Source organism: Octopus bimaculoides, chromosome 4 (assembly GCF_001194135.2).
Source record: "Octopus bimaculoides isolate UCB-OBI-ISO-001 chromosome 4, ASM119413v2, whole genome shotgun sequence".
Taxonomy (NCBI): domain Eukaryota; kingdom Metazoa; phylum Mollusca; class Cephalopoda; order Octopoda; family Octopodidae; genus Octopus; species Octopus bimaculoides.
This window is the reverse complement of record NC_068984.1, coordinates 127,253,075-127,280,703: the sequence shown is the minus strand read 5'-3', so window position 1 is coordinate 127,280,703 and position 27,629 is coordinate 127,253,075. Positions and strand designations below refer to the sequence as shown.

The 27,629-nt window shown below is 36.4% G+C and overlaps 1 protein-coding gene across 1 annotated transcript in view; it reads right to left on the bottom strand.

Moving 5' to 3' along the window:
• Positions 1-27,629, bottom strand: part of LOC106871171 (ATP-binding cassette sub-family D member 2) — a 44,288-nt gene that overhangs the window by 1,413 nt on the left and 15,246 nt on the right. Inside the window, exons 2-11 of the mRNA XM_014917501.2 lie at positions 25,967-26,098; positions 18,913-19,093; positions 15,788-15,912; positions 13,874-14,003; positions 11,075-11,169; positions 10,040-10,185; positions 5,759-5,904; positions 3,892-3,976; positions 3,599-3,724; positions 728-1,012 (exon numbers count right to left, since the gene is read on the bottom strand). Of these exons, the coding sequence (XP_014772987.1) occupies positions 751-1,012; positions 3,599-3,724; positions 3,892-3,976; positions 5,759-5,904; positions 10,040-10,185; positions 11,075-11,169; positions 13,874-14,003; positions 15,788-15,912; positions 18,913-19,093; positions 25,967-26,098 (1,428 nt within the window). The 3' untranslated portion in view covers positions 728-750. The remainder of the gene's footprint in view (positions 1-727; positions 1,013-3,598; positions 3,725-3,891; positions 3,977-5,758; positions 5,905-10,039; positions 10,186-11,074; positions 11,170-13,873; positions 14,004-15,787; positions 15,913-18,912; positions 19,094-25,966; positions 26,099-27,629) is intronic.

Genomic DNA, 27,629 nt, shown 5'->3' with positions numbered 1-27,629 from the left:
AAACAAAAGAGTTGAATACATAAACGAGAGAAAGAAATGGAAAACTGGACAAGTAACATAAAGAACGACCCTTCATCAGTTGTCAGCTCTCCATCTACTCCTCATGTTGAACATTGAACAACAATATGAGTCTTCGAAGGGCAGTTGCTCCCGCAAACCAAAATAAAATTTGGGATTTGTGGCGGGTCTAAGTTGGTAGCAGAAACAGGACAGTGGAGACATACAAGGAAACCGAACGAAAACAAACATGGATGTTTGTTAGACCAGACGAGGTTAAATGGTGAATGCTGGAGAAATATTCTCTTTGACAAGAGGAAAGATAGAAGAGAAGAGACAGATGGGATATGTGCAGTCTCTACGACAGCCGTGAAGGAAAAGAAAGTTCATCACATGAGGAAAAAAGATGGATGATTGGTCATGTGTGAGCAACGAGAGAGAGACAGACAGACAGACAGATGGAAAGAAAATGGTGAACGGGAGAAAAAACGGAATTAGAGAAAGCGATGGAACATTATTTTAAAATGTTGTCATTATAGACAAATTTAATACTCTGGATGTCTCAGACAAAGTAAATAAATTTTTAACATACAAATTACTTCATGTATTGTATTTGATAGCATGTAAGTCACATTTTTTTCTCTAAAAACAAGACTTGAAAATAGCTTTTAAGACCTCAGAGTTCTACAGAAAGTGGATTCAGTTGTCAAAGAAACTTAAATATTCTTACCAAAAGTGATATCAGAACGAGAATCAGTCTTGCTGATCAATCAGGCAGCTGTCTGTATCAAGAGCACTGTCATCATTTGGCAGTGAATGTTTATCAAGAAGTACAGAGTCTTCACCCAAGACAGAACACAACTCATGCAGTCGTTGTTGCATCTTTGGTACACCAGCAAGTTGTTTCTCCAGTTGTTGTTTCTCTTCATTCAAAGAAAGTCTGGTATCTGTATCAAGAACCTCCATCAGCCAGCCTCCTTCTCCATCAAATTGTAACAAATGTGAATGGAACTTCCTGTCAAAATTGATATTATATACTTTAACTCCAATCCTGAACTCACAAAATTGATTATTTATTGAAAAACAAAAATGCTAAAACTAAAAGTAAAGATTTTAGCCTTGTTGTTAAAACTGAGTTAAGTAAGAAGCACAACTCTTGCATCTAGCTTGATGTTATACCATTCTCAGGTCATCATGTGACTGATTGATACAGTTAAGTATAGTTGCCTCTTATGATGGTTCTCTATAGTTAAATGGTAATGGATTTATTTTCTTTTCAGAAGCAAGAAATATTTCAGTGTTGAGCAGTTAGTAATTCTACAATGTGTCAAACACCCCACCCCCACCCCACCCATGTACACATTGTGCAGAACTGTTCACTGTACAGTCTACACCAGATCACATTCATAGAAAAGTCATTTGCCTCGTGCTATAAGGATCATAATTACAACAAACTATCTCACATATTTCTATAATAAACTAACAGCAATCTTAATCATCTTCAGTCCAGAATGTATATAATCATTGTGCTGTTGTTCCTTTGATTCAACATTAACTGTGAAACAACCTCTTCAAATATTCCAGCAAGTTCTAAATTTGCAGAAACATTAAACCCAGCACTGGATTAACCATTAAACAAAATAAGCATGTGCTTAGGGCATCAAGGGAAGAAGGAGGGACCATAGAAATGGTAAATGGTTTACAGGACAAAAAAAAATCACTTTAAACTTGCTAAAATAATATTTGGGATGCCTTTATCTTTACTAAGTATAGATGCAGATGTGTTACCTAAGATTAATTTTGAGGATCTGATCAAAGACTTTGCAATTCCAAAAAGTAGGAGGAAACTTTTCAAATATAAATAAAGAGGAAGTATACAAAAATAAACATTATTTTCCCTCTTACTGTTTTATTTTGTTCTGAAAAATAAAAATTAATTTTATGGTTTGTTATTGTTTATATTTTGAATTACATAATCTTTTATGGGGCACCAAAATCTTTTAAGTGCTTAGGGCCTCGATGGGTCTTAATCCGGCCCTGATTAAACCCTTTCTAAATGAATGGGTAACAGGAAAACATTCAAGTAAGAACATAGAGGGTGTTCTTGAAATAGATTTGCTAACTCACAAATGCTTCAGAAAGTAAATGTAGGGATAATGGTAGCAATTCTGATTGAGTAAACACCTTTGAAGATGACCAACAACAAAAGATGGGGAGAATGAGGACTAATGATTGAAAGAAACAGAAATATAGTGGGGTGGAGTGAACACTTGCATTGGTGTTAAGACATGGGTACACTACATAGTTGCCAAGGGGCTCGATTATGATCGATCTATGTATGCTGTGTCTATTAAGAAACAAATACTACAGGGTTCAGTGTATTGATTTGCCCAGAGGCCTATAATGTTACTAAAACAGCTCTGGAAATGAATAGCTGTTCACTAATTCATCATATAACACATAGGCTTCTGACAGTAACAACTATCTAAATATATAAATGTTTTGATACTTAATTTCATTGCAGAAACAAATCCACACATTTCTAAAAGAAAGATACCAAGTTCTGCTTGAGATTTTCTCCAGCAAGAAACTTCATAACTAACACAGCCATCTGAGAAAAATAATCCAGCAGGTGACTGGGTTACTTTCAGAAGAAACTATTGTTTATTCCATAAACTGACCTGTTTCTTTTTGCTCAAAATATACATTTGTGAGAAAGTTTAAACAACTATTTGATAGAGTTAAGGACATTGTTAGCTGTCTCTTGGTGAGAAAGCAGAAGTATGCAACTTTTATATATACAATCATGGTTGTGTGGGGTAGAAGTTTGCTTTGCAACCAGATGGCTTCAGATTCAGTCCCACTGCATGGCTCTTTGGGCAGATGTCTTCTACTATAGCCCTAAACTGACCAAAGCCTTGAGTGAATTTGATAAATGGAAACTGTGTGGAAGCTCATTATTCATAAATGTGTGTGTGTGTCCTCTACCACTACTTGATAACCAGTGTTGGTTTGTTTGCATCTTGTCAGTAGTTTTGGCAAAAGTGACCAATAGAATAAGCTTAAAAGATAAGTACTGGGGTTGTTTTGTTTGATTAAACCCTTCAAAGAGGTGCCCCAGCATGGTCACAGTTCAATGACTAAAATAAGTAAAAATGATAAAATACTACCATCACTTTTTTTTCAGTGTTGCAAAAAAAAAAAAAACACAGACAACCCCACTCATTGTTATGAGAATTACAAATATATAATTAACTCTGTAACTTCAAAGTTAAGTTTCATGGTTATTCCATAATGATGGCATTAATAAAATTACCGAAATTACAAAATAAAATCGCTATTTTCTGCAAGTTCCCTCAATAAACTTGACATATCACAGCCAAAAATAGTTTAAAAAATGACATGCAATAAAAGACAGATTGGTTTGTAAAATTTTTTTCCACAGTTAAGGGTTATGAAATTTCTAGTGGATATATCTGATTTCTGCAGTAAAGGGGTTAACCTCATCTGAAGCAATTATTTCTGTAAATGAAACTGGTGCAACAAGTAATCATTCTATTCTACCATTTATTGAACAATCTCTCAGACTGATATTACTTACCAGAGAGTTGGCCGGTGAGTTATAGTGAGCAGTGTAATACCTTCATCTTTAGCCCGTTGGTATATACTGCTCTCCACATCAATAGAAACAGCGCTTGTACATTCATCCAGCAGTGCAAACTGAGGCCTTGAAATAGGTGAAACAAAAAAAAAAAATGAAAAAGTTTAATATAACAAAAACAAATAATTGTAAAAGTACATTCCAGAAACAATAACCATTAATGTGGATATTTCATATTATAGTATGAGTGTGTGTGTGTCCCCAGCAGAATATCAGAAAATGATGTTACTTACTTATGATAAAATAATCTTGCCATTCCCATACGTTGTTTCTCTCCACCAGACAACACATCTTTCCAGTCATTCGAAGCATCCCAACCTGAAGATACAAAAGTTATAATATAAGAGATATAAAAGTGAAGGAGTTCCTATTATCCTATTTTTTATCCCTTTAGCATTCAGATTATTCTCAAATATGCTGCTTATTTATTCTCATTGTTTTGAATTAATCATACATTATCTTGTTGCCGTGAGATTTCAATGATGTGATCGTTTCTTTTTAAAATGACATTGTAGGGTAGGTGTAAAACAGGTAGAATATTTAAGCCGGAAGTAGATGGTTTAAATGCTTAAGAGTTACAGAACACACCAACAACTTTGGGGTAGATTTAAAGACTTTTGGTCAATACAGTATTAATCATAGATGTCTTATAGAAGTACAGCAACCAGGATAATATTGAATGCAATTCCATTTGTGATTTTTTAAAAATCCAAAGTAATGTTGAGGGAGAACAAAATCTGATTTCCTTTCTACATAATACCAACACCAAATATTGTAATCAGTAATCAGGCAACAAATTGAGATTAACGATGGTTTACAAGGTTGTTAAGTGTAACTAATTAATACTCTTTAGTATTTAAACCCACCAAATCTGGCCCAAATATTCTACATATTTCATGTTCTAACTAGCCAGATCTGGCCTATCAACCTACATGGTAATATCTTTCTAATAATAAACAATCACATCATCGAAATCTCAAAGATACAAGATAATGCATGAATAATTCAAAGTTATGTAAATAAATAAGCATTACATTTGACAATGTAATCTGAATGCTGAAGGGTTAAGAAATTGGGTGAATTTTCTGAAAAGTGAATTAAAGAAGAAAATTCTCTACACTACCTTTTTCTAGATTTAACTGATTTCATAGAATTCAACTTTTATTTGCTTTCTCTGAATACAACTTCAATCTTTTACAGCTACCAAGCCATTTCTGTGTGTGTGCTTGATAAAAATCAAGTTTATTGATCCTAGGTGGTATGTTAAGACCTATCAGTTTAGACTATTTAACAAACATAGTTTTATCAATATAATTTGAGTTCGACACTTGAAACACGTTACCTTGAAGTAAAATTGATAATACTGGTAATTAGCTAATTAGCTATTATGGGATAAGAGAATATCAGTTGATCCCCAGTTACACCTGCCCATTTCTTGACATCGAGGGATGCTGGTACAAAGCGAAAAACAAAGAGGCTAAGAACAAGAGTTATTGCCCTTGACATAAAAATATTCACTTTCGATTATGTACGTGAGAGAATTGAATTAAGTTACATAACTATATAGTGTGACTGCGACTAAATTACATATGCAGCAATGTTTCAAATAGAATGTTTTACCACACCATACGATGTTAGGTTCATTCAGGAAGCTTGCTTCCCAACCACAAGGTTCAGGTTTCAGTCCCACTGCGTAACACCTTGGGCAAGTGTCTTCTACTATAGCCTTAGGCTAACCACAGATTTGCAAGTGGATTTGATAGACATAAACTGAAAGAAGCTCATCGTATATGTGTATGTGTGTGTGTGTGTGTGTGTGTGTCTTTGTGTTTGCCCCACCTCCCACTACTTGCCAAACAGTGCTGGTGTGTTTATGTCCCTTCCACACAGTTTCCACACATCAAAAGAGATCAAAAGAATTAGTGCCAGGCCTTAAAAAAAAACATAAGCACTAGGGTTGATACATTCGACTAAACATTCTTCAAGACAGTGCCCCAGTATGGTCGCAATCCAATCTAATGACTGAAACAAGCAAAATATAAAAAAGACCAAAAATATAACAACACATAACTCTGAGAATTGAATGAAACAGCAACTCACCCCCTTCTCGATTGACGATATGTCGAAGGTGGACAATAGAGAGAATTTCTTCTAAGTTTTTGTCACTCAACCCTTTTGCCTTCATATCACCGACAGTGTTAGGGTAGATCACCTGGTCTCTCAGACTACCTCTTGACATGTAAGGGCTGAAATAGATAAAATTAGACAACACCTGTATTAAAAATAGCAACAGATTATGATTATCATTTTCTTGTTTCAGTCATTGGACTGCAGCCATGCTGGGGCCTGCCTTGTAGGGTTTGGTCAAAGAAATTGACCCAATGACTTATTTTTAAACTTGGTACTTATTCTATCTGTCTCTTTTGCTGAACTGCTAAGTAACAGGGATGTAAACAAATCAATGTTAGTTGTCAAACAATGGGGGAGGGAACAAACACAAAGACACGCTCACAGATATATACATGTATACACACACACATATATATATATGCATATACACATGATAGGCTTCCACACAGTTTCCACACATCAAATCTACTTTGGTTGGCCAAGGGCTATAGTAGAAGATACTTGCTCAAGGTGTTGTGTAAAGGGACTGAACCCAACCACAAGGTCACTGAACCCACACCAATGCATGGAATTCATATTTCATAATTGTTTCTTATTTCTTTATTGCCCACAAGGGGCTAAACATAGAGGGGACAAGCAAGGACAGACAAACGGATTAAGTCGATTACATTGACCCCAGTGCGTAACTGGTACTTAATTTATTGACCCTAAAAGGATGGAAGGCAAAGTCGACCTCGGCGGAATTTGAACTCAGAACGTAAAGACAGACGAAATACCGCTAAGCATTTTGCCCGGTGTGCTAACGTTTCTGCCAGCTCACTGCCTTTCATAATTGTTTCTGATTTGTACACAAAGCCAGCAATTTTGACTGGGGATGGTTAGTCAGTTATGTTGACCCCCATTACTGGTACTTTATTTTATTGATCCCAAAATGATAAAAGATAAAATTGACCAAGGGGTGGGATTTGAACTCAGAAAATAAAGAGCTGGAACAAATACTGCAAAGCTTTTTAGTCCAATGCCTGAATACAGCACTGGATTACCCATTAATCAAAATAAGCAAGTGCTTAGGGCATCAAAGGAAGTGGGGGCACTACAGAAATGGTAAATTGTTTACGGCACAAAAGAAATCACTTTAAACTTGCTAAAATAATATTTGAGGTAGTGTATATGATTGGAAATATAACTTCAAAGTGTTCATGGCATCATAGTGAGGATTTGATTGAAGACTTTACAATTAGAGAAAAGTGGGAGAAAACTTTTGAAATAAAAAGTGGAAGCATAAAATGATAAAATAAACATTTTCTCCTGTCTTACTCTTAGTTTTGTTTCAGTTTGAAAAACAAAAAAAAAATCATTTTATGGTTTATTACTGTTTTAATTTTGAATTACGTATATATAGGCGCAGGAGTGGCTGTGTGGTAAGTAGCTTGGTTACCAACCACATGATCCCGGGTTCAGTCCCATTGCGTGGCACCTTGGGCAAGTGTCTTCTACTATAGCCTTGGGCCGACCAAAGCCTTGTGAGTGGATTTGGTAGACGGAAACTGAAAGAAGCCTGTCATATATATGTGTACATATATATATATATGTATGCGTGTTTGTGTGTCTGTGTTTGTCCCCCCACCATCGCTTGACAACCGATGCTGGTGTGTTTACGTCCCCGTAACTTAGCGGTTCGGAAAAAAGAGACCGATAGAATAAGTACTAGGCTTACAAAAAATAAGTCCTGGGGTTGATTTTCTCAACTTAAGGCGGTGCTCCAGCATGGCCACAGTCAAATGACTGAAGCAAGTAAAAGAGTATATGATGGCACCAAAATCTTTTAAGTGCTTAGGGCCTCAATGAGTCTTAATGCGGCCCTGCTTGAATGATTCAGCTAATCATCATCATTGCTTTAACATCTACTTCCCCACGTTTGCATGGGTTTGATGTAGTTCAGTGAGGAAAGTTTTCTGTTATCAGATTCCCTTCCTGTCACCAACCCTCACCTATTTCTAAGCAAGTTAATATTTCCCAATGACCAGACATGTTTTCACAGAATATTGGAAATGAATGACACTGCTTGTGTAACAGTGATATTCATTTACAAAGTTGACTTTGGTGGGACTTGAACTGCAGAACACTGGATTAAATACCCACAAAGTATTTAATCTGTTGCTCGACTAACTCTATGAATTTGCCATTGACTCATTGATGTTATTGTTGGCGATGAGATCTTAATGTCAGAATATTCACATTAGAAAAGATAGAAAAACAAACAAGCTATGCTATATACACACCAATGAGCAGAGCCACTGTGAAGTCATCTGGCCTACTAGGAATAACAGTCAATCACACTTTTAAAAGAGTAAGGATATATTGAATAGTGTAGCCCTAGATACACCATGCTTCAATAAAAGGCGAGATAGTTACAGTTGGAACATCTTTGATTGTGGGTCTGCAGCTTACCTGATACTAAATAATAAGAAGGACATGGGACAAGGTTCAAAGTTTAAGAGGGAATCAACCTCCTATACATAATATGTGAGCTAATAGGAAAGATAATTATAAAATTACAGCCACTTCAGTGTATGTGTGTGAGAGAGAGAGAGAGAGAGAGAGAGAGAGAGACTAAGAACAACAACACCAGTGTCAACATGCAAGATATCAATCAAACACACAACAACAACAAAAAAAAACAGAAAAGAAGCAAAGAAGTAACATGAAGATAAACAAAATCACAAAAAAACTAGTGAATATTCATGAGAACAACTTACTAAATAAAACAGTTTATCAGCAACAAAAACAACAACAACAATACAATCCATGTCTACCATATCACACCTTCAAACAACACATCCATTCACAATAGCAAATGATTTAACAAGGGAGACTCTATGAAGTCACTCAACCTGCTGGAAACAGCTGTCAAATATCTGTCGAAACAGACTTTACTGTCTTAAAAGATATATTAGACAACATAAATTTTGACATACAAAAAGATGGGATGGGCACAGTTGGAACACATTGTATTTATAAATCTATTGGTCAACTTAATCTTGGGATACACAATAAGAACAGAAGCCACATTGAATCATCAAAACTGAAGTGGTTTCATTAATGCTTGCTTTATCTCATTACAGAAACCTACTACAATTGATAGCATAAAAGGTGAAGGGTTATGTCAGATGCACTCCAATTTCAGCAGAGCATATTCAGGAGAAAAATGGTTTTAATGCATTGAAGAATGTAATAATTAAAGCAATTTCACATACAGGACCCAAGGGTGACCTTTTGAGAAACCTTTTTAGGAGGTAAAATGCATTTTATTTGGCATCAAATATGGAATTTTTGTGGTTGCTCGTGTCGTTTCAATACTGAAAAACTATATACACCAGATCGGTTTTAACTCCTATGATTTGATTCTTGTTGACATAGCACCATTGACTTAGCATTCTCAGAAAGAAAATAAAGAAAACAGCCAGGAGATTCTACATGTTGACTTGCCAGAGAAACTATGAACTTGTAGCCTCACATCTACAAACTAACTCTACATTGAAAGTAAAAGCAAAAACTCAAATAAAACAGAGCCTAACAAAATGCAGCACCAGCATGGGTGCTTTAGTGGCACTGGCACCTGAAACGATAAGCCTGTATGTGTGGAAAACAGTAATCTGAATGCTAAAAGGGTTAAAATGCAATAGACTGGATTACTCTTTTACTTGTTTCAGTCATTTGACTGTGGCCATGCTGGAGCACTGCTTTTAGTCGAGCAAATCGACCCCAGGACTTATTCTTTGTAAACCTAGTACTTATTCTATCGGTCTTTTTTGCCGAACCGCTAAGTTATGGGGACGTAAACACACCAGCATCGGTTGTCAAGTGATGTTGGTGGGGACAAACACAGACACACAAACATATACACACACATACATATATATATATATATACATATATACGATGGGCTTCTTTCAGTTTCTGTCTACCGAATCCACTCACAAAGCTTTGGTCGGCCCGAGGCTATAGTAGAAGACACTTGCCCAAGGTGCCACGCAGTGGGAATGAACCCGGAACCATGTGGTTGGTAAGCAAGCTACTTACCACACAGCCACTCCTACGCCTATTGGTTACAAATAACAGTCAACTAGCAATTGGTACAGAAGTACTATTTCACTATGTGGCCCTCTATGGGCCACATGACATGATGTCAATTCTGAAAACTTGTCTAAATTTACTTAGTATAGATTTCCTCTTTGTTCATAGACGTACCGTTGGGGTATATAGAACATGTGTTTAGTTGGTGGCTTCTTGAGAGTTCCTCGATAAGCTGGCCACAATCCACTTAGAATGCGAAACAGTGACGACTTTCCACAGCCATTTGGTCCAGTGATTAGAAGGTGAGTACCAGGAGTAATCTATAGAGATAAGAAATAATTTTCAGATTTAATTCATTTATCATTTTTAATATATATTTTACTGAAGTCTATGTATTTCTCAATTGATGATGAGCTACTAAGAAGAGAATGAATATAAAAAGGTGAAGACAATTTGCTGGATATGAAATGCTATGTTGGCCAGCATGAAAAGGCAGGACAGAAGTGATATATGACAGACTGATGGATGTTAAAAATAATCAGTTGATGCATACAGGGGAGATGACCAGTAATGGTGTGGTTATGTGATGTGTGCAAGAGGGAAGATTAGGCTGGTAATGAATATGTAATGTCGATGGATGATCAATGTTGGATGAAAAATATATTATGGTGGCCTCTGGTCTCATGCTAGCTCTACTCGGGCTCTCTTGCCACAATCTTGCCATCACCCAAGCCAGTGGGGCTCTTGGGCCAATAGGTTTTGAAAGGAGGCAGCCCTACGATTTTGCTGATTCAAAACATAATAACAAAAGAAAAAAAAAAGCATTAAGTGAGGAGAGAGAGTTGGCTTTATGCCAGGTGTTGAGAGATTAAAGTATGATAAAAGGGATATGTGTAGGTGTCTTGCTTCAGAGAAGATACACAGCTACCCCTACTTTATATAAGAATGAGAAGATAAGATGAGAGTGATGGAGGTGACAGAGTAAACCCTCCTGGTACAAAAATGCGATTATAAGAGAGGATGTGGACAGTGGATCAGAAGGAAGGAGGGGATGAGTAGTTTCATAAGTGTGTGAGAAGAGAGTGACAAATGGTTGGAGATGGGAGCAGAGGTGATAACTACTTCATATTTGTAATACAACTGTGTAGAAAATGAACATACATACATACATACATACATACGTACGTATGTATATGTGTAACAACTTACATTTAAAGACAGTTCTGGAACAATGACATCTCCATTTGGTGTGATGATAGGTAAATCTTCAATGAATATACCATTATCATAGTCAGACACTTTACCTGGAGACAATGAGAAAGAATAACAAAACTGATTTACTGTTACTGCCATATAATCATATATTCTATGTCATGGTTGTGACACAAGACATCTTGCAATATGGACTATAAACATAGCTTTCATGTCACTGTTGTGACACACAATATACTGTAATACGGATTATATGTATGTAATATGGAATACACATTGCTGTGATGTCACAGCTGTAATACATGAAATACTGGAACATAGATTACAATCATAGCTGTGATGTTACTGCTGTGACACAAAGACTGTAACCAGGAACTGTACATAAAGTGTTATGTAACTGTTGTAAAACATTGACATACAGTTACATGGACTGTATTGACACAAAACAAGCCTTAACATGGACTGTTGTGACACAAGATAAGCTGTAACATGGACTGTTATGCTGTTATGTGACTTTTGTAACATGGGATGATGTGACATGCAATGACATGGACTGTTGTGTCACACAGTATATACTGTAACAGCTGAAGAACTGTACATTAACTGCATTGTTCATTTACTGAACTAAACATCACCTACTCCTACTGATATACTGAACAAGAGAGAGATGTAAAAATATAACTAGGATTTATATTTAACCGAGTGGTTTAGCAGTGTTCAGTATAAGAATCAAGCTTTCCCCATTATGCGAGTAAAAACTAGGTTAGATTGTAGTCATAAATTTATCTTACAGTTTGTAGTCATAGGTTAATCATACAAACTGTAGCTATAAATTTATCATAGAGCTGTAGTCATAGATTAATAATACAGTCTATTGTTATAGATTTATCACACTGCCAGGTTATCTTTCCATAGCCCACAGCTTTCTTATTTAAGTATATCTGTTACTTCGGAGAACTTGATAGTTTTATTTCTTTCACTTTTCAAATTTTATTTACAAAAACAAAAAAGCTATGATGGCAAGCTGAAGATTATGGCTGTTGTTAAAGTGTTAAGTGATTGAAAGACATAAGTCTCTACTTGAAAGTTATGTTCCTAACAAGATTTGAATGTCACTGCAAGCTGACAAAACACTTATACAAGCCAATGAAAGTGCTTCTGCATGGTTTCTTGACCAGCTAAAATATCAGCCTATTAACTTCAAATTACACTTATCATAAAATGAGGAAGAACATTTGTATAATTTAGGCTTAGATGCACCATATTTGAAGAAAAAGACAGAATGTCTTTAATAATAAATAGATCTACTTGATCAGGGCAAACTTAGATTTTGACAAAATATTTGTCTTGTTTAGAATAGTGAAGTATATCTTTTGGCATGGCTATGTGGGTTGGGTTAGAAGTAAATTTATTTGGTGAGGCAGTAGCTTTGCTATAGCATATGTTATCAACACTTTAGTTACTTATACCACATCTGCAAATGTTATCAGAAATTGTTTTTTATGGAACGGGAATGGTTTGAACATTGTTCATATCATGAGGCAATGTAGTGCCAATTATGAGATTGGTTTCTAAAAGTGTAGAGTGTGATAGGTTATTGAAGAAGTCAAAATACCATTGAAGATGTTGCAGCCAATAAAAAGTGCCACATAAAAAGCAGCCAGTACACTTTGTGAACTGGTTGGCATTTTAAGGGTTTCCAGTCGTAGAAACCATGCCAAAGCAGACACTGGAGCTTAGCACAGCCCTCTGGTCCATCAATTCATGTCAAATCCATGCCAGCATGGAAAAATGGATGTTGAATGATGCTGATGATGTTGATATGTCACAGGCAGTAATAAAGATGTTGTTGCGTGTGAATATAGTTAAGATGACTTAGAAGTGTCATCCATTTGGAATACCTGAGATATTCGTTAATTCAAACAAGCAAACACAATAGTGAATACATTGGCAAGTTTCATTATGTTTTGAAATATAATAGAGAACTTGAGGTTAGAGATAAGAACATAAACCATAGACTAAGTGGACAGGATGGAATACATTATGTTACATCCTGGGTACACAAGAAATATTACACAGAGCAACAAACAAGATATTATACTCAACTACAGATTAGATGTTACATCTCAACTACAAATTAAATGTACCCAGCAACAGATAAGATACAATATCTTCGGGAACAGATGACATGGTGAATCTCATAACCAAAGATGAAATATTAATCTCACCGAGAGATGAAACAAGAGATGTTAGTTACAGTCGAGATGTATACAGTCAGAAAAGAAAATAATGTCTGATGAAAAAGCAATTGTATCTGCTTGAAGTCCTTCTTTCTTGGTTAAAAAAAGAAAAATAGTCACAGTACTAGGATAACACTCTACAACTATGTGATTACATTTGGTGTCCTACAGGGAATCTATTCTTGGCCCCTGTTATTAGTTGAAATAGATGCCAACTTGAAGCCTATTAGTGTTGAAATACATAAATGGCACTAAGATGTACCACGAGATAGAAAGAACGAACCTTATATGTAATAGATCTATCCTAAAATCTGTCTTGCACACAAAGCAGCAATGGATTGTTGATTAGCAACACAGGCTGGCTGTGGGCAAATCCATGGTTACATATTTTAGGAGGAAAAACCAGAAATTCTGTGTACTGTAGATGCACTTTTGGCTTTCATTGCTGTCTTTGATTACTTGACTTACGTCTTCCATTACATCTTCCATTTTACCATTTTCTGACAAGTTGCAGTGTACTTGAGCACCAAGCACAATAACTTCATTATTAACTTACCAGCGATTTTCAATATTGCAGAAGAACGTCCATCATTGACAGTATTCCGTACATATTTCTCTTCTTTGATGTCATCAAACACTGACAACATAGTGTGAACTCTCTCTGTGTAACCTGCTAATTCAGTAATCTGTAAGAGAACAAACTCATTCATAAAACAGTCTTACTGCAGTTTCATTGATAAGTTTTTGAAATAAAACAACTACATATATCAGTGTGACTAGAATGACCTAATGTAAGAGTTACACATGAGAAACTTCAGATGATTCAAAACCATAAAAGAAACTTTATAGAATCTTATATTTTTCTAAACAACAACAACATGGTCATGATGATGATAATGATTGGTTGATTGACTGATTGATTGATTGATTTATGGATGGATAGATGCATGTATGTATGTGTATGTATGTATGGTGAGGAGAGTTGTTAGAAACCTAGCAGGACTAAAAACATGACCTGTCAAAAGGATGGATGAACCCAGTGTAGGTTCAATGTCTACCTAGCAATTCACAGCTGCTCAGAAGTTCTGGGTTGGTGTCCAGTGTGCTGGAAGACCACTGAGAACAAGGCACCCCTCAGCTTTTGTTAAAATATGTCTCTAAGAGAAGATCACTCTGATATAAAACCATATATGCAGGGAATGACAATGGACATTTTGGGGATCTTTTATTTGCGCTAGAGTTCATGTTGCTCCCATATTCCTGAGCCTGTGACTCATACTAGCACTAGATATCTTATCCCAGTTTGTCGCTTCATCATGTCAATAGGGTGGACAGGGTCTATAAGGTGTTGTGCAAAACGTAATGAACCAAAAATTTCACACAAGTGTTGGTGACATTTTGCATGGGTAATGATCAGTGATGGTCTTCATCAGTTACAAGTGGACAGCTTGTACATTTCTCCATGCTGGACAAGCTTCACAGCATCTCTCCACTTAACATGGTTCATTACCATCACACACACACACACACATCAATAGAGAAAACTGCCAGTCTTTGTCATTTATGTCATGTTGTTTGGTATGGCAATATTTTTACATATAGATACTTTCTATCACCAGCTACTTTATGACATCACCTGGGTACATTTTATCATGCAACAGCATTATGCAAGCAGTGTGTTTCAAAAGAAAATATGGTAACTAAATTGTCAATGCTCCATGCATTAAGTATGTTGATACTGTATCACCAAGAGAATTATTTAACAGGATATTAATATCTTTTCTATAATACGTGGAAGCAATTGGCTTAATGGTTAGAGTGTTGGACTCATAATCGTCAAGTTGTGTTTTTGATTCCGGAACTGGGCAACGCATTGTGTTCTTGAGCAAAACACTCCATTTCATATTGCTCCAGTTCACTCAGCTGGCAAAAATGAGTAATCCTGCAACAGACTGGCATCCCATCCAGGTACTTAAGGCAGAGAGCTGGCAGAATCATTAGCACATCAGGCAAAATGCTTAGTGGCATTTTATCCATCTTTACATTCTGATTTCAAATTCTCCTGAGGTCAACTTAGCCTTTCATCCTTTCAAGGTTGACAAAATAATGTACCAGTTGAGTTATTGGTATTGATGTAATCAACTTGCTCCTTCACTTGGATTTGCTGGCCTTATGCCAAAATTTGAAACCAATATCTTCTCTACTATAGGCACAAGGCCTGAAATTTTTGGGAAATGGGTTAATTGGTTACATTGACTGGTACTTACTTCATTGACCCCAAAAGGACGAAAGGCAAAGTCAACTAAGGCTATTAATATAATCACAGTTACTATATGTTGGGAGATATCACACAACTTTCCTACCTTCAAGTGTTGCAATTCATGATTTGAGTTTTACCTGGAAACACATATTTAGATACTTGAAAGAGATGCCACAACATAAATGAGTACAAACAAGCAGAAATTCTTACTTCTTTATACGAAGACATCATCCGTTCAGTGGCATCAGCTGCTGAAATAAGTAAGTTCCTGGCAGTGGTAAAAGACTGAGTACGTTCACTAACACCTCCATCTGGGTCATCATTTACACAGGTACCTGAAATATACAACAATATACTATTTGTATTTGCAGTGGATCATACAGTGTAATAAGACAACAGGGTAGCATTGCTAGCTGGAGAGGTTAGGAAGATAAAAGAGAATGGTGAAATATGGGGTCATATTTTTGACTAAACCCTTTAAGGTGGTGCCCCAGCATGGTCACAGTACAATAACTGAAACAAGTAAAAGAGATAAAAGAAGAATGTGGAAAACATAGACTGCAGTGGACACACACAGTGGAGTAAATGTACAGGGTGCAGTGCACATAGAATGCAGTAAACATATAGAGTATGAGGAACACATAGAATCTAGTGGACATATGGGGTTAGTAAATACAATGTAGTGAATGTATTGAATAGGGTGAGCAGAAAGAATGTCGAGAATATGTGGCTGAAAATTTTAGCATGGCCATTTTTGGTGGTTGTCTCACATCTTCCCCTCTCATTCAGAACCCCTACTACAAAATATAATGATTAAGTATGGAAATGGCTCCAACAGGGCCAATGTTTCATCTGTAAAACAACAAAACAATGTAAAACATCCAACTATAAGTTGACAATTGGTAGAAACTTACAAAGGTTTAAAGTGGTCAAAGACTTTGCACAGTATTGTGTATATATATATATATATATATATATATATACTCTTTTAACTCTTTTACTTGTTTCAGTCTTTTAACTGCGGCCATGCTGGAGCACCGCCTTTAGTCGAGCAAATCGACCCCAGGACTTATTCTTTAGAAGCCTAGTACTTATTCTATCGGTCTCTTTTGCCGAACCGCTAAGTTACGGGGACATAAACACACCAGCATCGGTTGTCAAGCGATGTTGGGGGGACAAACACAGACACACAAACACATACATACATACATATATATATATATACATATATACGACGGGCTTCTTTCAGTTTCCGTCTACCAAATCCACTCACAAGGCTTTGGTCGGCCCGAGGCTATAGTAGAAGACACTTGCCCAAGATGCCACGCAGTGGGACTGAACCCGGGACCATGTGGTTGGTAAGCAAGCTACTTACCACACAGCCACTCCTACGCCTATGTATATCTTTATATAAATAATGAATATATATGTATAAATTATTCAGGCAATTATTGTATGAGCACTCAGCTATAATTCAGGTCCAGTTTAACCACATCAAGTTGAAATGAGCATCTAGGGTGAGCAATCTCACTATAAGTCATCCAATGGGTAAATTCTGGGTTTGCTTTACTGGTTTATGAATATTTTTGGAAGTGTAAATCTAACACAATTTCAATAAATACAGAGACTGGTACATCTGCATATTTTTTATTTTAGTTTTTCTTTTTATAGTTAATTATACAGCATAATTGGTTTAGATATTACTGACATGTGTTTATGCTGCGTAGAGAATTAACAGTCGTATTTGTATCCAGCTATTTTCAAATAAGCATCTTTATTCAAGGTCTCTCCACAAATGAGGTTTAAAGCGAGCTGAGTGTATTTATACATGGATAATGTATTTTGCTAGGTTACAATGGTTTCTCAGATAAAAAAAAGGAAGTGAAAAAGAAATTTAGAAACTTGATATGGCTATAAAAGTTGCTGCATATAAAAGTTACTGACATCATTTTGGCCTTTGGCTTAAGTTCGAAACTGAGAGCCCTCGATCCTAAAGTATGCCAAAGTGCATTTCTCAATGTTTAGTACCACAGCTAGTGACTAAATGAGATTAAAATTTTATCAGGATAATATCTAGTTTGACTTTCAAATAGCAATCAATATTCTCATTGAATTAAAATATCTTTTTTTTTATAAATCATAGCAACGCATATAGGATGTAAAAACTGCATATAATCTAAAACTCAATTACGGAGAGAATTTTTGAAATTGCTATCATAAATAAGTTCCTCATACCACACATGTCTAATTCAATCTGATGGAATTTAATTTGATTTTATTTAATCGCATTTAGTACTGAACTGTTGAACCAAACATTGAGAAATACACTTTGGCCTGCTATTGGGTCAAGGACTCTCAGGTTCAAACTGAAGCTGAAGGTTGGACTGTAGGTCATCACAATATGTGGCCATAATGGAAGCTGTCAACATTGGATATTTAATATATCTAATTTAGTTATCCACATTATTGCCTGTACACCTGCTAGTGTTCCCTTGAAGAACTGTTGTGGAACTGCATCCAGCTGCACTATGAGCACTCACTGCAAAGGTTGAAAATGGTGAAATATGCATATGGAACAAACAGTATATGTACAAACCACATCCTGTGTTTATCATACTTTTTCCTATATACATATATATTATATATATTAATATTTTGCTTAGATATAGCAATACTAAATAATCTGGCATTAGAAGTCCATATACATATGCCTCAGAAAAAGCATTAGTCAAGTACAGAGAGTAATAAAAGATGGAGATGCTTTCCATATTTATAAATACTTCCCCAAATAAAATTATACTTCATTTTTGAAGCTCCAATGAAGTTATAGGGTGATATATATGCACTCAACTATGAGTGCATTGCATCTTCTAGCAGAAACTGTTGTAAGCTATTGAAGTTCATTTGGTAATATATTGTTCCCTTGTCATGCACACACACACACACATAGTCTGCAAATATACAACATAGACACTCTCACACACACCTGTAGCAGTATGCCATGCTTGAGATGAAGACCCATCAAGGCAAGTGAAATCATAGTCATGGCAAATACTGGTGGTCATACAACTGACACCCGTGCCGGTGGCACATAGAAGCACCCATTACACTCTCGGAGTGGTTGGCATTAGGAAGGGCATCCAGCCGTGGAAACCATACCAAAACAGACTGGAGTCTGGTGCAGCCTTCCAGGTTACCAGACCCAGTCAAACTGTCCAACCCATGCCAGCATAGACAACAGATGTTAAAAGATGATGATGATGATGATGATGAATGTGATGATTGTGTATTATCAGATGGAAACAAAGAAAGAGGTGTGAAAAACAGTATCTTACCATCAGCCTTGATTCCTGTAGCAGTAATGATGGGTATTGCTGCCATCACCAAACCTGCAGCACTCCACACATACTTCATGAGGAACTGTTCTAGCATTATATACCACAAACGCTTCCGGAAAATGATATCCATATGTAAAGCCAGAGATCGGTAGCACTGCTGTAAGGCACTGAGTTCAATCTAAAGGGAAAAAAAACCCACTGTAGTAGAAAAACTTCACAATTGCTTTTACTCCCTAATTTGCCTTGCTAATAAATATGAAGTGGTTCTGAAAATTTAAACAGTCATGGCTGTGTGGTAAGAAGTTTGCTTCCCAACCACATGATTTTGAGTTCAGTCCCACTCTTGTGATACCTCAAGCAAGTGTCTTCTACTATAGCCCTGTGCTGACCCAAGTCTAGAGAATGGATTTTGGTAGATTTGGTAGATGGAACCTGAAAGAAGCCCATCATGTTTGAGTGTGTGTGCGTGTGTGTGTACACACATGTATGTATGTATGTATGTATGTGTGTGTATCTTTGTGTTTCTCCCCACCCACCACTTAACAACAGGTGTTGGTCTGTTTACATCCCTGTAACTTAGCAGTTTAGTAAAAGAGACTGAAAGAATAAGTATAAAGCTTTAGAAAAAAAAGTACTGAAGTTGATTCATTTGAGTAAAACCCTTCAAGATTCATTTGAGTAAAACCCTTCAAGATTCATTTGAGTAAAACCTTTCAAGCGAGGTCGCAGTACAACGACCGAAACAAGTAAATGAGAAAAGATTTCCACATGAGTTATTAGAACAAATTTCTTCACCGAGGGAAAAGAAACTCTTACTATTTACTGTTGGTCACTGAGAAGGTCAAGTAAGAGTTACATCTGTTTTCTTAACTCAGTAAATTGAATCAAGTAAAATTATATCACAAGGATAAGATTGTAAGTGTGGCAACAGTTTGAATATGTAACAATGCAGTCTCTTTTATTAAGTCAACATTAACAATTTACAACATTTTCTATTTTATAACTTTGGCACTGTCCACATTAACCCTTTTGATACCAACTCACCTGAGACCACCTGTGGCTCTATGGTACAAACATCTTATTTTCAAGAGTTCTGAACTAAAATCTTCCAACAGAACTTAGTATTAATTTATGAACCAAACACCAATTAATAACGACAATGTTATTTTCTTTATTTCCAAAGTTAATTGAAGTAAAGACAGAGCATCTTAACAGAAATATGGTAACAAAAGAGTTAAAGAGAACATGGAAATACTATCTTCACCATATGGGACACAAGGACACTGTTTTGCATTATGAAGGACACAGAGGCACTATCTGCATTATAAGGGGAAGAGAGACACTATCTTATATATTAAAAGGCAAGTTGTCTGTGTGTGCGTTGTGTAAACCACTTCTACTCCTACAATTTTCAACTGAATTTCACCAAAATTTAATATGTGTGCTCTCTTTGACTTAGGACGCTTTTTCTTATAATTTTTTCCTTGAAGTTCCACGCCCCCAACATAAATAGACCAATCTCAAATGCTGTTGCACAAGCTGCAGAGACTGCAGCACAACATGCAGATCGACTTACAAGAAATGCTGTAGCAACTGCTGCTGCATGCGCTACAGTAACTACAGGGGAAAGACAACAATAGATGTTGCTCTATGCAGCAAACAGGAAAACATCAGGTAACTATACCCTTGTCACCTTGTTTATTTCATTAGTGTAATCTTCACAGTATGCCCTCCGTTAAGTGCCCCCAATTGTGAGGTAGGCAACAGATACTACACTTTTCATCTTTTTTGCACAGGCCACGCGTCAAATTTTTTGTTCAGATAATGTTGTATGTACAACCCAGTGAAACAGCAGGTAAACATACTATTTCTCTTTATGTCATAACTTTAGGCTCAACCTTTCCATCTGCTAAACAGCATAAGTCAGCAGTTATGTGGTAAGGAAAATAAACTCAATTACTGCTGTTTTTTTACAGATTGACCGACAGTCTCAATGGAAAACAATGACAATGGCGTGGGTGTATGACTCTGCATGTTCACTATTGTGCTAAATAAATCAAACAACGTAGGGAACATCTGCCATTATGATTTCTTTCATTCTGTTCAGAGGTGCATCCGTGAATGGTCTAATAACCAAACAGGCATACTTAACAAACAACCCTGGGCAACACCGGGTACGCCTGCTAGCTTACATAATAGGGGACAACAGACACTTGACATTTTTAGCAATACAGGAACAGTCTACACTACATGAGATAGAGACACTATCTACACATTGTAATTCAGGGACAGTCTATATTATATTGGACACAGGAACACTGTCTACATTATAAAGGATACAGGGACATTGTCTACATTATAAGAGATATTTGAGGCAGTCTACACTATATAGGATTGAGAAACACTATCTAGATTATAACATTGTATAAATTATATGGGACATGGGTACACTACATATTTAATAGGAAGAACAGGGACACTATCTACAATATCTGGGCTACAGAGATACTATATACATTACAAGGACACTGTCTACATTAAAGGAGACAGAAGAACCCTACTTCTGGCATTACTGAAATAGAGAGGTGGTTCCTGTAACCTTTCTGTTAAATGTGATGCTTATTTATTCACACTGTGTTATCATGTGTTATCACATCGTGTAAAGTGTTTGATGATGTGATTGTTCATATTTAAAATGACATAGTTGGGTAGATGTGAAGGAAAAGATTTGGCCAGTTTGATCATAAAGCAGGTTAAATATTTTGGCCAGACATGGTTAGTTTAAATTCTAAAGGGTTGAAGTTTTGACCAAACCATAAAAAAAGTATGATAATCAGAGATAGATAAGAGTGTAATGGTGCCTTAACTCTTTTGATACCAACCCACCTGAAACTGCCTCTGGTCCTATGATAAAAACTGCCTGTTTGAAGAGATCTAAATTAACTCTTTTGCTATCAACCAACCTGAGACTGTCCCTCATCCTATGGTAAAAAAAACTACCTTATTTACAGTGATCTCAATGAAAACCTTTCATCAAAATTTTATGTTAATTTATGTTCCAAAGTTATCTTCTGAATTAATTGAAACAAAGGATGTGCATTTCAATAGAAATATGGTAACAAAAGGGTCAAATCAATCCATCAAACTTTCATGTTAATTTATGTTCCGAACACCAGCTTAATAACAACAGTCATTTTACTAAATGCTCCATTACGCTCAAAAATCATTTGAAACAAAAGCTGTGTATTTAAATAGAGAGACGGCAGAAAAAAGGCTATGGAAGATGAATTTGTGTAACAAGGTGATTTAGTTGTGGTTGATTAATTTAGGAGTGTCCCACTTATGTTTTATTAGGTTACAAGTTCCATTCAATTGAAACAACTAGAAATAAATAGATATGGGGAATCCTGAATAAGATCACTCAAATTTTAAGATACAATAGCTAAATATCTTTCAAATTACACCTTATCACCAATTAAAAAAACCGTACACATTGGAGGATGTTGTTCCAGGTACACTATATCTGCAAAGATTGTTCTAGATATGACTTGAAACTGCACCCAGTAGTGATGCCCTGCTTCAAGAATTCCAGGTTTCTGAGTGTAGGACCACTTCTTAGCCAGCATTGTTCCCACTTCTACTCTGAGCTGGAATAGTAGCACTTGTCAGGATCTCAGCTACAGGTTAATTAGCAAATTATGGAAGAAACTCCAAGCACAAACCCTCACTGCTTTGAGAGTGCCTTCGGAAAGGAAAAGGCAAGGGGAGTCAACCCTGACTGCAAATCAATGAGTAGAGTTCCTTAGGGAGCCTGGTATCCTCCTTGACACCCTTCTGGCAACTCCAGGGTAGATGGAGCTTCTCAGCCTTCTAGCGCAATTCATCTAGGAGAAGTCCACTCCAATGTAAAACCTACAGCTTGCTGGTCACCAAGGCCATCTTAGCCAGCTGAGCCACTGTGGTCAGAACTCCAAGTCTAAAGAATGGGGTCAAACTCCATAGATTGATTGTCACTTTGAAACTACTAAATGCAGGGAGGAAGATAATCTCCACATCGTCAAGGATCAGTTTACATAGAAATTCAAGGGCATGCTGTACTTCCTCATGATCTTCAGAAATGTAAAAAGACTGTCATTATTATATCTGTAAGAAAGAGAGGAAAGTAAGGGCTGTAAGGGTTTTGATCACAGAGTTGCTGGATCAAGGCTAACTTGGGAATATACAACAACAAAAATTTGGAATAAATATTTTACTGAAAAAAACAACAGAATACTGGAAGAGCAAGAGCAATACTTACCATTTTACAACAGATCTTATGTTTTGACACTAAGACTGAATATTATAGCTAAACATCTCACTTGTCTATGTTCTATGAGAATTCTGATACAAAATAATAATAATAAAATCTAACTGCAAATAAAATAAACAAAATCAAATGAGATTGAAAAGACTGAATGTAACTGAAGTAGTGAGGCAGGCAGGTAAGTGCAAGGGTAAATACTGTATTGAAGTTGTCAGCTAAAATGTTTACAAGTACCAAGGCCCTCTCTCTAGGGATGGACCAACAGAAGAAAATGGAGACATTTCTATAGCTTAATAAGTTTGGTGATTGTAATGAAATAGAACTATATTGCAAGGGAAAGGGTTAATACAACAGTATGGAGTAGGTACCATCAAACTGTCACTGCAGAATGGAGTCAATAGAACAGAGCAAGGCGAATTCTAGCAATATCTAAGAAATACAGCAAACTAAAAACTTACCTTAAACAAGACAATATAGTCCCCTACATACCTGATGAAATGAAACACAAGAGCCATAATAAATAAGGGAGAGAAAAACTTTTTCATTAAATAAGATTTGCAGTAGATGAACTGGAAATACATCAGTTACTATCTGATAGTTACTGTAGTTTAGTTATTGTATGATAGTTACTGTCTTTTAATTACTATTGAACCATTTTCAGATGGTCAAAATAAATGGATGAAAGAATGATAATGGGGCCTAGATGTAGAGTTGTTATAAAATAGCAACAAAATATGAGATCTTTCTATGGTGAGGAAATTTGTTGAAACACTTAAATGGAAAATATTATACCTACCATAAATCAGAATAATTATGTACCGCTGCTTATTATCATTTTACTTAAATCATAACCACATCTCATTGCCGTATACTTAGGTCATAGTGCAAAATATCTAAGTTGTACTGCAGCAGCTGTCACATAACAAGCAGACATAAGTTACAAAAGCCACACTGCAGTACATGTAAGTCATACAAGTTACACTGCAATACACAGAGGTCACAGGAGTCACACAGATGCACACCTGGATTGTTCCAGTCAAAATTCAGTGCTCTTATGTCTGCATACTGTCCATACTGCAGTACACTTAGGTTAGAGCAGCCACTCTGAAATATACCCCATTTATATCAGTCATACTCAAGTACACCTGGATCATATATGAACTTTGGTCTGAGGTCAATTTGTCATAGTGTGCCAAAATAGTGATATGAAGCATGTTTAGTCTATTTTATAGTCAATAATGTCATAAATATATTTATATCAATGTTGTAGATACTGATACAGTATTTAGAAATAGAGGAACAGTACAAAGGAAACAGCTAAGTGGATATAACACTAAGCTTTGAGTCTATAGGTCTCAAGTTCAAACCCTCTGTGCTTAGTCGTTTAATTCAAAATGATTTTGTCTATTTTCACCATCAAGTGAAACCCACACTGGAATACTGTTTATCAGGGACAGTGCTGCTGCTATATGTACACACAGCTTGATCAAATCCCCCAAATGGTTACCCAAATGATCGGCATGGAGTTACTCGCCATCTCACCAACATACTCCAATCATTGTTTCACAGATGTACTCTCTGTTCACTTTACCTTTTCTAGTTATTTCATCTGTCTCAGAGCTGGCTGTTCTTGTGCTATATCCACTCAGACCCACTTATCTTTCCTCCTCTCTTCCTCCATACAGTGTTCACTCCCCAACTCCAGGCTCTACACCAACCATTATTCTCAATCTTTCCAGAAAATCAACCTTCTGGAGATCCATCCTTATGTCATATTTTTTTCAGCACTTCTTCAAGAAGTACATCACTCACATCAATCTCACTGGTTTTGGAAAGCCCACAAAGGCCATGGTTACAAACCATTCCTTCCAACCAAAAACCATGAAAGCAAAAATTACAAGATCATCAGGAAATGTTATCTGGGAGATACTGACACCTAAGCAAAGAGTTACCTCTTATCTTCTTAATGTAAATGTCTTCTAAGTCCCCAAGGAGGCTTTTAAGAGGTGATGTTTGAAACATTTGTGTGGAGCAGATGAGATAAATTTCTCCCTAGTTTGATGCTAGTTCATTGCAAGTAACATTCCTAACAACTGAACAATCTGAAGCAATGCAGAATTAAGTACTCGGCTCAAACCACTTGCAGCAGATTTGAACTTATTACCAATGGAGAGGTAATCTTAACTACTCAGTCATCTTCATTCTACATCCTTTTAAAGCCATCAAACCAAAGTTAAACAACAACCCTTAGTAGTCACACGAGGAGGCTAGACAAGATATTTGTTTGTATTTTCAATAACATAGGCGTAGGAGTGGCTGTGTGGTAAGTAGCTTGCTTACCAACCACATGGTTCCGGATTCAGTCCCACTGCGTGGCACCTTTGGCAAGTGTCTTCTACTATAGCCTCGGGCCGACCAAAGCCTTGTGAGTGGATTTGGTAGACAAAAACTGAAAGAAGCCCATCATGTATATGTATATATACATATGTATGTATGTATGTGTGTCTGTGTTTGTCTCCCCAGCATCGCTTGACAACCGATGCTGGTGTGTTTACGTCCCCGTAACTTAGTGGCTCGGCAAAAAGAGACCGATAGAATAAGTACTAGGCTTACAAAGAATAAGTCCTGGGGTTCATTTGCTCGACTAAAGGCGGTGCTCCAGCATGGCCACAGTCAAATGACTGAAACAAGTAAAAGAGTAAAGAGAGTAACATAAAAGTTTGATAGTCACAGGTATGTTATACTTACATTATGGCCACCATAGAAAGCTATCTCCTCAGCATTACTGATCACCCTGGAGTGCATGTAACGTAGCTCTCCTTTACGCTTTGCCTCTTCAGCAGCTAACTTTCCAAACCGAGGGGACACTGCTCTCAGAACCTAAAGATAAGTTAGAAAGAAGAACATTATATTGAAACTAAAAACAAAAGCAAACATTAAAAAATTTAGGATTTAACCCTTTAACATTCAGATTTCTCTGTCAAATGTAATGCTTATTTATTTACACAGATTTGATTTAGTCATGCATTATCTCTTAGCTTTGAGATTTCAGTGATGTGATTGGTTATTTTTAGAATGACATTGTAGAGTAAGTGTGAGAGGTCGGATTTATCTGGTTTTAACATAAAACAGGTGGAATGTTTTGGCCAGATATGACCAGTTTAAATACTAAAGGGTTAAAGTTCAAGCATAAAACTACTCAGAAAAGCAGGAAAAAAATGTGAAGAAGTTGTTGTCTGACGGAGCAAACCTAAGATTTAAAATATTCCATATGTTATCATTGTGGTTTTATTTTCAAACATAAATGTAAGACATTCATTTTTTTTTGGTTTGTCTTTAACATAGGATAAAGTGATTAGAAGGAGATTTAGTAGCTATTTCTAGCAGATTAAATGACCATAGAGAGGCTCTCACAATTGAGGCTTGAGAGAATAGAAATAAGAAAATAGTAAGAAGAGAAAAAAGAGAAGCTGGTAGAGGTCAGTAGTGACCAGTAAATAAAAGTTGAAATGTGAAAAAACAAACCAGAATTAAAAACACATTAACATTTTTCATGGCATTCCAAATGTTAACTCATTTGTAATGAAACATTCTGAAATATTAGAAATCATTTTTTTTCAGATTTAGTTTTAGTTCTCCCCACTCCCCTCAGAGCATCAGGTGACAAGAGATCTCCACCTAGCATGATGGCAAACTTGGTTATGGACCTACTCTCAGACCAGGCACTTCTCCACAGTCTTCAACCAAACCTTGATAAGTCTGCCATGTCTCCTCCCCCTCTCCCACCATGCACTAGTTTCCACTCAAAAGAAGCTCTCACTGGTTACTTCATGAGTATGTGTAACATGGGACCAAGCACTTCCTATCATCTCACAGTGATGGTATCACATAGATTACCTGGTCCTTTCCATTACTACTCCATTTGTGATGTGGTCCTGAGGCAATGTTCATGGAAAACACCTCTTCAGTTCTACAGATTGTGCTGGTCTTTTTCCACATACTGCAGGCTCAAGTTGTCATTAGCATGATAAAGGATGTACACAAGAAAGGTTTGGTGCCTTGATTGATGGAGGAATTGGATCATACAGGCTTCAGATGGTGGAAGAAGATAGCTACAGTTTTGTTGAGTCTCTTTTCCATATCATCTTCTGAGTTTCTAATAGTAGTAATATTACTAGCCAAAGACAGGAGAGAATTGATGATCTTCCAGCTGGACTTGCTGCTGTGTCTCACCAATAATCATCACTTTTGTCTTTACATTGCTAATGCAAAAGAAAAAAACAAACAAAAAAAAACAAAACAATCTCTGAGTTGCTAATGTTGAGATATGTCTTAAATTACCATAGATGTGGTACTAAGTGGTACCACAACATCAGCAAAGTCAAGATTTGTGAATCTTCCTTGCAACCCC